Below are 10994 nucleotides of genomic sequence, written 5' to 3'. Positions count from 1 at the left end.
TTTCCGTGCCTCTTCTGGTGCCTGCTACCGAGCTGGCTCGGTTCCCTGTGGCCTTTTCTCACCCACCTCATGGATGTGGCTGCTGGTACTGGAGAGCTTGTTCACTCCTTAGCAGCAGCTGTAGGATTATTCAGTTTGCAGACCTGCTTCTGCTGTTTTGCTACGAAGGTCAAAGATTGCCTGGGATAAACATGTGACTCAGTGTTGTGGTGAGGGAAGGGAAAGGCAGGAGCTCCTTCACATGGCCTTTGAGACTCAGCTGGCAGAGCGGGTGAGTTGGAGCAGGGCTGCTGCCACGCTAGGGCAGGAGGTTGTACCACGGCGCTGGGGGAGCATGCAAAGTCAGGGCCCAAGAGTGGAGTGCTCTGGCCTCACGGCAATGCTTTGCCTTTTGGGAAATGTAGAAGCGTTTCCAAATGTTGATTCTCTGCAGACAGGAAAAAAATATAAATAAAAGGGCTCTGATGTTTGCCCTGCCTCTTCCTGCCTTTCCCAAAGGCCTGTGGAAACAAGGGCAGGGCTGAGCAGTGTGCTCCCGGGGGCCCAGCTGCTATGCGTTAAAAGAAACAAGGCAAGCAGAGGGCTTTTTTTTTTTTTTTTCTTTTTTTCCCCCGGGCTCCCCTCCCAGCTGCATGGGGCTCTCCTCCACTGGAGGCTGTCGCTGAAGAGGTTGTCCTCCGAAGGGGGAGGCCAAACCTATAAATCTGTGCCTGGCAGCACAGGCTGCAAGCACTCCCCTGTGGAGTTTAGCTCTTTGCTTGGCCAACCCTCTCTGCTCACTGAGACTCCGTTGCTCCTGGAGGAGTTGCTGTGAGCTCCAGGCAGGGAGCAGAGGGCCTGGACTGGTTTGGTGGGAGCCAGGAGGAACAACTTGCCCCACAAGGGAACTGTTGGAGCAGCTCCTGCCCAGGGCAGCGGCTGACAAGTTATACGAACTCAGGTGGACTGCCCCTGCCGAGTAGTGCCACTGCTGCCTCAGCCCTGCACCTTTTAGGTCCAGCCAGTCATGTGCAGGTGTGGTGTGAAGCAGCAGCACCCAGGCCCCAATGCCTTGCCCAGGCCAGGTACCACTGGGCTCTGCTTCTGACACCTTGACCACTCTGGTCCAGGGCTTTGTTTCTCAGCCTTTAACGTGGATAGCGTTGGTTCGAGATGGTTCTGCTGCGCGGCTGTTCACTCGCCTCCTGCTCAGGATTTGGGCCTGATGCTTGGCTTGTGCTGAGGCTGGATGCCTGCTTGGAGCAGCACCATTAGCCTATAGCAAGAGCAACATGTATGCCAGATAGCTACTTAAGGGCAGAAAAGAGTAAGGTCTGCTATCCTTGCCCTTTTATAAGTAAATGCTTATTAACATCTAAGACCAAAAGGTTTTGGAATTAAGTTCTGGCTCAGTCACTGAAATGACCTCTAGGGAGGGTATAGACCAGGCTTCTGAGCTGGAAGGTACAAATAGATCAGCTCATCTGAACACTACATTGTCCTGTAAATTTGAGAGATCCAAATGATCTGTAACACTGCTGTCATGGGGGTTACGCTAAGAGCGCTGGGGCAGGCATCAATGCAGGCATGCATTAGGCATGAAGGAAATGGCCCCCCCCACAGATGAGAGTTCCCTGTGAGCTGAAGCAAAGTCTAGCTGGTGCCCCCATGCCTCGTGTCTGGCACACAGAAACATGGTGCTTTGCAGGCAGGCCATGCTCCGCTTCATGTTTGCAAAGGACAACATCCACAGCAGAGTAATTGCTTTGGGACGAATGCTGTTTGTCAGCCCTGGGCAAAAGAAAGAGGCAGGGTTTGTGTCTGACTCACTACCCAAACACTGTGTGCCCAAATCCTGGCGGCCACAGCACAGCCAAAACCTTAATGCCACCGATGTCTCCTTCAGGACTCCTGAGGGGAGGAGGAGACCACTTGCTGCTACCAGTGTCAATGCTGTGCTGGGACTCATGGCTGAATGGGTCCCCAGGGGACCCATCCTGGATCCAGCCCCGGGCCTGGGACCTCACACAGGACAGGAACAGACTGCAGGGTGGGCAGAGAACAGACTGGAGCAGTAACTACAGAAAATAAAGACTTTATTTTTTTCCAGTTCATAGGACAGTTCCCATTACACAGAACACAAACAGTCGAAGGATCCACAGCCAGTAATGCCCTCGTGTTCACTTCTCTCCTGCCGCGGACGGTGACGTTATTACACCGCTGTGGGCTCGGGTGGGACCTTCTGCTTTCTGTGATGCTCCAGTCCAAGGGCCAACATAGCCGTTTTCACCAGGACTCTTGGAGGCAGCAAACATTACTGGATCAGATCTTAAAACCTATGGGGCTGCAGCGAAGCAGAGTGAAGCTCAAGGCGAGGGCAGAGGCTGCCTGTGCAGCACCCAGGCAGGCTGCGAGTGAGCGCCGCAGGCTAGGGAAGGCCTTGGTCTGTTATTCAGCTATTCTGATTCCTCACCAGTTCGACTACAGCCAGATTGGAAATGACGGGAGAGCAAAGAGACAAAGCAGCAAATCAATCCTTGCATAAAGATGCTGTTCCTGACACCTCAGAGACGGGGAAATTCTTAAAGTCAGCCAACAGAGGAAAAAAATAAAATAGTCAGGTTAACTTTTATTTGACATAAACACAGAAATGTACCATCAACCTCCTCTTAGAAAAGTATTTTACATACATTCAAGGAGACATCGTATAAATATCAGTATGAAATGTCACTGGCTGCAATAGTTTCACACTCAGCTAAAATTTTGCTGACATTTTAAAATTTCCCTAAAACATTTTGAAGTAAACAAACACAAAGCAAAGCCTGCTGGCTGCCGGGCTGCTTGGTACCTCGGTTCCAGCACTTGCTGCGAGCACCTGGGCAAAACACATCCCACCTCCAGCGCAGGCCAGCGAGGCTCTCCCCTGCAAGCTACTTCGGACAGTTTATGACGCAAAGGAGACACTTGCCCAAGCCAGATGGTGGGAGGTTAAGGCACAGGTTTAAATCCCAAAGTTAAGCTTGCTGGAGTACAAGACACTTGCTCTGAAGAGACTGTTGCAGAGGCCGAAACATCACACAAGAAGGCTTACAGGAGACCTCTGGATGGGCTGGCGACCCTCAGAGAGTTGTTTGGGAACCAGCACAGACTCCTCTGTGACTTGAAAGAAGTCCTGATCTTCTGATAACGTATGAGATCCACAGAACTAATGTGGTTTCACATGGCTCACTTCCTCCCAGACTGTCTGGGACTGACACAGTAACTAGCCTTTATGAGGATCTCAAATGAACTAGACTTTGGATCTAGGTGTAAGGAAGCTGCAGCCCTGGCATCTTTCCTCCTCCACTCTGCACGGGGCCCAGCCTGTCGTGAAACACCCTTCAAGCACGCACCTGCACAGACTCCCAACGCCCTGGCACACCTGTACCTGAGCTCTCCACCCTGTACACATGATGCATGGGAGAACATGCATTTCATTTGCCTAACGGGCTCCAGTTCGTGCTTTAGTTCAATGCCACCGCCATTCACCCAAGCGCATTCCAAGATTGCTCCGGGGCTACTGCCGGGCCCGCAGGCTGCGAGCGGAGCTGCAGCTATCAGTGAAACCACAAGAAATCCCCCGGAATGACCTGTTCAGAAACACCGTCCGCAGAAATTGGTTCCTCAAATTTTCTAACAGGAGATGATGTTCTGCTGCTCACAGACAGCGGTTTCTATATACGGGGCATGCTCCTGAAGCTGAGGTTTTTTGGGGGGAAATGTGGAGACACAGAGCGTCTGCCTGAGATCAGAGCACAAGGCTAACAGGAGCTGGATGGAGAAGCAGACTGCTCCCAGGACTCTGTAAGCATCTTCAAGAAAGAGAAACTACTTTTTTTTTTTTTTCCCTCTCTGCCCAAAACCAGAACTGAAGCCATGAACAGTCAATACGAAGACCTCTGTGTCCTGCCAATTAGCTCTGGGGGTCCAAACCGCTTGCTCCAGGCACCATCTCACTGGTAGTGATGGGAACCAGGACAGGGACCAACATTCATGTAACAACGGTCACTCTTCCGTGCCAGAGCATGTGCTGCGCTGGCCCGAGGTCTTTGCCAGAGCTGCCAGCAAATCCCCCAGCACTGATGGGAATTATTCCTCAGCGATTAACAGTATAAAATGGCATAAACACATCACATGCTTCTACGGGCATAGCCTAACTGGCGTCAGTGTCCTCCTCAGAGCAAAATGCTGGCCCTTTCAGACCAGTCCCCCATGGGTGACCCCGGGCCGGAGACTAGATGTCTGGAATGGTTTGGGGGCAGCTGCGCTTGGCTCAGCATGAAAAGCAGAGGCACATGGTGGGGATTAGAAGACATCTGTCCTCTGCACAGAAACCTCAGGCACCTGCTAACTTGGTGCTGTTAGGGCACAGGGAGGAGGCGGATGCCACTGAACAAAGCCTGACCTGGCACCAAACCAGCCTGGCTCAAGCTCCCCACGCCAGTCCCGAGTCTCCGGCTGGCTATTTCTGGCTAGTGCTACTGCGGGTCACCAACTCCAGCCTTTTTTTTCTGAGATGGTAGCAGAAAAATCAGTGTAACCATCAGTCCTATGGCCAGTGTGCTCCAGGCTGCCAAGTCGCAGTGTCCTAGAAAATTAAGTTCCTCTTAACAAGGGTTTTCTTTTAATTGTTTCTAACTATGTAGTTAGGCTAATGCAAAGAAGAATACAAGGAAATTGAACCTGATTCTACTTAAAGGAACTCACTCGCACAAATGGAATCAGGAAAGCAGAGGTTAATTACCATACCCTTCTTTATAATATTCATGAGGCTTTCGTTCTCTCTCAGATTATTCCAGGGCCAACAGTTCACATCTGAGCACTGTCTGCAATTGTGCTCTACTGTATGTAATGTTCACAGGCAGTTTCCTTTTCCTGTGGAGGGAAAATCTGTGGGATCTACAGTCTAGGTCATGGATAGGTGAAATTCGATGATCTCCAGCTTGTAAGTAGGGCTTGGGGCCAAGTGCAATGTGCACATGTTGACTAGAAACCAATGGGATAACTAGGAACCCCAGTACTTTCCTCTACAAGGAACTACTTATTCCAGAAACATTCCCTTCTCTATTTTCCAGTAATCCCATGTTGTGGAAACAACATAAGGAAATTGTAATAAATTAACTGCTTTGAACACCCAGGGAAGGAGAGAGGACACATTTCACAGCAACAGAGGTATTTTTGACATTTTCATTAATATTTCCCATGGAAAAAAACAATAGCTCTTTTTGGCTTTGTGAAACAAGGGAGGTTCAGCTCTGCCAACAGTATTTTTCTATAAAAATAAGGTTTTGTATTTACTTGTGTTCTATAACTAAGTTGATTAGAAAGGAGAAGGCTCTTACAAACACTTCCACTACTGTATTACCCCTTTGGAGACTACCTGCTAGAAGAATTCAGCTGGCTTTCGTAAGTCTCTTCTTCAGACAAGCTCTAGCAACGAGTCCAGTGCTTCTTTATATGACACCTTTGTACTTGATAGGGCCTGTGCTCCTGAGGAAATGACCTGGTGTCACTTTCTACTGTACAATTTGCATTAGCTATGTTTTCTTCATCAAGCTGAAAAGTGAGTCCCCAAACATGAGAGATTTCTGCCTCCTCAGTGATGGAGAGGGCTTGTAGGAGCTGCAGTCACGCCTATGCTCCAGCTTCTTACAGGAAGTCTAATTCCAGGGCTTGGTGAAGGGACACAAGGTCTGCATGATTTGTTATCCTCCAGAAAGGCATGTTGTGCTGTAACAAAAAGATGACAAAGTTAGTTTTATCAGAGTGATTTTACAGCTAAGTGGAAATAGCATTATCCTGTAGAGTTAAGCAAAACAGCCTGTGAGATGGCACTGTCTGAGCAGACCACGTTCAGAATTTATCCCAGCCGTATGCATACTGATACCAGAAGCCTGCCTCATCTGCACATCAGTTTATGACAGTCACCATCACTGGCTGTCAGCTGCTCTGCACAGTCATGATGGAAATCTCAGTGTGCAGCTGTGAGCTGCTGCTTCCCCTAGGAAAGCCTTTGCAGGGCTCCCAGGGAATCTGTGCAGATGACTACACTGCCATATGGCAGGACGAAGCCTGCAGAGACCCTGTCCTGGCAGCAGTCTGTGCATTTCCCTGCCTGCAATTAGCACAACTGGACAACCTGTTCAGGTCTGTCCAAATCATGTGCTCCTGGCTTGTAATTCAGACTAATGGTGGTTGTTGTCTACTGATCTGACTGCTGGCAATTGAGTCCTGGCTCATTCAGTGCTTCAGAGAAATTGTATTATACTGATTCTATGATAACATCAAGACACTGTTTTACAAGGACAGTGCCACACTAGCAGACGACAAGTACGCATCAACTGCAAACCTAAACAAAAGCAAAACAAAAACATAAAACCATGAAGAGACAGATAGCTCCCCATCTTAATGCAGTGAAAGATCTCTTCTGCATCAAAATCTCCCCTACCTGCTCCTGGCCTGAAGAGTACAGCCCTGGAGAGTCCGTGCAGAAAAAGGCTGCTGCTGTTTCTCCCCTTTGCACCAACCCACATCCTGGTCTGTAGACTCAGACACCCACCTGCTTAGCTGCAACCTCTTCATCGCGCCCATCTCCAATTACCACGTAGGTGACCTTCTTTCCAAATCGTGACACGATCCTCTCAAAACAGCTCTCTTTACCTGCCGCAAGACAATTCTGTTAAAATCACTCTTAGGCAGATCGTAACAGAGAGCTGAACAGGTCCCTTCTTCCCAGGACAAGAACACACTTTTGCCTTACTGGGAAGGGGAGGACACCCATTTTGACTTGTGAGGCCAGCTCTACCACCACTAACATGGCCAGCTGGATCAGAGCAACCACAAGGGGCAGCTCATCTGCAAAAATCCTGTTTCCTACATAAAAATCCCAGCTAACCTACAACAGACGCCTCAGTGCTAGGTACTCAGCACAACCCCTTACCTATTTTTGTAGCACTATAAATATTTTCGATAGGGAACACTTCACCCAATCCATAAAGGAGAACTTTGGCAAGAGCTGGCACCAGCTGGGTGGTTGTGATCAGGATGTTCACACAGTTTTTTCTAAAAGAAAAGAAAAAAACACACTTGTAAAAAGAACATCCACATCCAGTGGTGCAAAGGGCTGCTCTGGGCAGCTATTCAGCTTTCCAAAGCACCATGCATTTTGCTTCCCTGCTTTCCAGAGCCCTTTTAGGCCAAGATTTTGATACAGTTTTCTTCTTTGACAGCTGCTCAAAGGAAGCAAAAACAGAGAACCCCTTCCTTTGACTCCATCATGCTTTTGCACATGTATGTGTGTGCACACATGTACATAAGCATCCCTTCTGCCCTACAAGCTGCACATTGTATATTTTAGAGGAAGCTGAGCCTTTTCTACCACTATGACCTTCTCTTTTTAGTTGTTCGGATGACTTTATACTAGTCACTAACTGAACAACACCACAGGAGGTCTCTACACAGAAAACCCAACAAAGGCTCCTTTTCTTCAGGGTCTCAGAGAACTATAGGAGGTGACTCATTTGGACTTCTGACAGCTGCTTTTGGGGAGAAAACACTATTTCATTCAGCATAAAACTCAGCAAGCCCTGTTTAAGGTGACAGTAATTTACATCAGCCTAAAAAGATCAGCCTCTTTCGACAAAATGAGGGCTGCTCTGGGATCTTCAAGAACAGAAAATTCTTTAAATTCATTCAAAAATATATCACTGCAGTGTAAGAGATGATGATAAGCCCTCAGCAAGTGCAATGTCAGAGAGGAAGCAACAGCGTTCAGTTCCTGACATTACTCAACGGCCTGGGGTTTCTGGTGCTGGAGTCTGAAAGGTGGTGGGAGGTTGTGAACATCACAACCTCAAGATGGCTGAGGGCTAGGGTGGCTCCATACTGAGGTTCTCAGCTTTGGCAACTGGCCCCTGGAGGCTTTGCCAATTTCTTGCTGCGAAACTCTTGGGCATGCCTTCCTGACAGAAGGATAAAAAATACAAATAACAAATGATGACTTAAGAAAACCGGACATCCATAAGTCCATGGGCCCTGATGGGATACACCCACAAGTGCTGAGGGAGCTGGCTGATGTCATTGCAAGGCCACTCTCAATCATCTTAGAAAGGTCAGAGCAATCAGAGGTGCCTGAGGACAGGAAGAAAGCAAAAGGGCAAGAAGGAGGAGCCAGGGAACTACAGGACAGGCAGCCTCACCTCGATCCCTGAAAACGTGACGGAGCAGATGATCCTGGATACCACTTCCAAGCATATGAAGGATAAGAAGGTGATCAAGAGTAGTCAGCATGGACTGACCAAGGGGAAATCATGCTTAACCAACCTGACAGCCTTCTACGATGGAATGATTGGCTGGGTAGATGAAGGGAGAGCAGTGGATGTTGTCTCCCTTGACTTCGGTAAGGCTTTCAACATGGTCTCCCATGACACCCTCAAAGGCAAGCTGAGGACGTACGGGCTAGATGAGCAGACAGTGAGGTGGACTGAAAACTGAATAGCAGAGCTCAGAGGGTTGTGATCAGTGGCCCAAAGTCTAGTTGGAGGCCTGTAGCTAGCAGTGTCCCCCAGGGGTCAGTACTGGGTCCAATCCTGTTCAACTTATTCATCTCTGACGTGGATGATGGGACAGGGTGCCCCCTCAGCAAGTTTGCTGATGATACAAAACCAGGAGGAGTGGCTGATACACAAGGGGCTGTGCTGTCATTCTGATGGACCTCGACAGGCTGGAGAGATGGGCAGAGAGGAACCTCACAAAGTTCAATGAAGGGAAGTGCAGAGTCCTGCACCCAGGGAGGAATTAGGCACAGGCAGCAGGACAGGCCAGGGGCCAACCACCTGGAAAGCAGCTGTGCAGAGAAGGAGCTGGGGGCCCTGGTGGACACCAAGTTGACCATGAGCCACCACTGTGTCCTTGTGGCCAAGAAGGCCAATGGTATCCTGGCCTGCATGAGGAAGAGCATTGCCAGCAGGTTAAGGGGTGACCCTTGCCCTCTCAAGCCTCCCACCTCAGCCCTGATGAGGCCACACCTGGAGACCTGTGTCCAGTTCTGCACTTCCCAGGACAAGAGAGACATGGAGCTACTGGAGCAAATCCAGCAAAGGGCTCCTAAGATGATGAAGGGACTGGAGCATCTCTCACGTGAGGAAAGGCTGAAAGAGCTGGGCCTGTTGTTCAGCCTGGAGAAAAGATAGCTGAAGGGGGAGCTCAGCAATGAGTTTAAATACCTGAAGAGAGGAAAAACTTTTTTATTGCAAGGGTGATTGAGCACTGGGACAGGCTGCCCAGAGACGTTGTGGAGTCTCTATCGTTGGAGATATTTAAAAGCTGTCTGGGTAGTGTCCTAGGCAACCTGCTCTAGATGACCCTGCTTGAGCAGGGGGGTTGGACTAGGTGATCTCTAAAGGTCCCTTCCAACCATAACTGTTCCATGATTCTGTGGTTCTGTTCCGGAAATTCCAGCAGAACAGCAATCTTCCTTCAGAAATGCAATTTTGCAAGCACAGTCCTATTAAGAGGACCTTCCTATTGACAGATGTTGCAGTAGAAAAATCTCAAAGGGCTGTGAGGAGGGGAGTTCCTGCACCCTTTCACTTTGTTTCCCAGTACCTGTGACAAGCAGCAGGGATATCTTACATGGCTGCAATGCAGCACTACGTGCAAATCTAAGTGAGACGAATGGCTGAGAAACCAACACACACATTTTCAGTTTCCATACCTGGACTGTATAAGTAGCAGGGACTTTAATGCAGTTTCTAGCCAGGAATCCGTTAGCACTTCTATATCTGTCCTTAGTCGTTGCAGAGCTTCCCTCTTCTGCGGGCTAAGAAGGCCTGGAATGGAGGCAACACAAGTTTTCTCAATTGATTTAGTAAATCTAACACAGAGATGGTCACAGCTTAATCTAACAGCTGACGATGTTCTGCAATAAGTAACACTGTACTGAAGTCATCTGAAACCTGAGACTGTCACAAGACAATGGGAGAAATGGACTTCCAGTCATACAGATGAGCCTGGACACCAATCTGTGGTTCTGCCTGTGGAGAACGGGGCAGATATTTTTTTGTTTCAAACCATTTCTTAGGATACACACAATGAACTGCACTTCTCTTGTACAAAACACTCCTGATGATAGATGTTATCAGAGGACACAGACAGCAGAGGAAGGAATTACTGAATAAACCCGTTCTGACTTTCTGCTCAACGCATGCCTGAGGACTTTTCCTATTTTAATGTCTTTTAGATACCATCGTCTGAAAGCATCCAATTCCAAATTAAAAGCAGCCAGAAAAGGAGACTACATCCCAAACCTGCTCCCATTATTAAATACAGCTGAACAAAAAATGAGCACCTTGAGTCTGAAATGTTTCCACACAATTTCCAGCCACGCAAAAGAACCCCCCTCCTCACTCCTGCTCCAACTCTCCTCACTACACCCCTGAAGTATGGTAGCCCTCCGATAATAAGGCCGTATGAGGGATTAATTCTGGGCTGCGCTGCCAGCTGATTTACCATGTGGCCTTTTACAGGTCCTGAAAAACTCTGCATCCAGGTTTGCCACATGTAAAGCATGGCGTAACGATGCTGATCCCTACCAGAATTGAGGTAATCGTGGCATACTGAAATACAGGCTTACATTAATAGATTTTTAAGGCTAAAAGTAGTAATTTTGATCAGCCTGCATGTAAGAAAATACAATCAAGAAAATGTTATATCAAATTTCTGTTTTGCATAGGCTAAGAGTACCCAAACACACAACCTACCAGGCCAAGTGATCCAGTCAGATGACTGTTCCAGCTGTACCCCATTCCTAGGGCCCTCAATGTCAAGATTCAGACTAAAGAGCACCATCATCTATATTTGATATCTGTGGGATAAGGCTGTGGTCTGCAGCATTATTACTGCTTTGGCATTGGAAGGGAAGCAAAATCAGAAGAACTCAAGTGACTTTGCAAACAGAGTTTATAGAAGTCACATTA

At 48.4% G+C, this 10994-nt stretch overlaps 1 protein-coding gene across 6 annotated transcripts in view; it reads right to left on the bottom strand.

The window, feature by feature from the left end:
• Positions 1 to 2058: 2058 nt before the first annotated feature.
• The window catches only part of EYA3 (EYA transcriptional coactivator and phosphatase 3), a 63387-nt gene continuing 54451 nt past the window's right edge, over positions 2059 to 10994 (bottom strand). For all 6 annotated transcript variants that reach the window (XM_064524908.1, XM_064524906.1, XM_064524904.1 and 3 more), the window contains 4 exons: positions 9734 to 9848; positions 6959 to 7080; positions 6578 to 6678; positions 2059 to 5748 (listed from right to left, as the gene is read on the bottom strand). In XM_064524908.1, the coding sequence (XP_064380978.1) occupies positions 5668 to 5748; positions 6578 to 6678; positions 6959 to 7080; positions 9734 to 9848 (419 nt within the window). In that variant the 3' untranslated portion in view covers positions 2059 to 5667. The remainder of the gene's footprint in view (positions 5749 to 6577; positions 6679 to 6958; positions 7081 to 9733; positions 9849 to 10994) is intronic.

This window comes from Dromaius novaehollandiae, chromosome 23, assembly GCF_036370855.1.
Source record: "Dromaius novaehollandiae isolate bDroNov1 chromosome 23, bDroNov1.hap1, whole genome shotgun sequence".
NCBI classification, from domain to species: domain Eukaryota; kingdom Metazoa; phylum Chordata; class Aves; order Casuariiformes; family Dromaiidae; genus Dromaius; species Dromaius novaehollandiae.
This window is presented reverse-complemented; position numbering and strand designations above follow the sequence as displayed.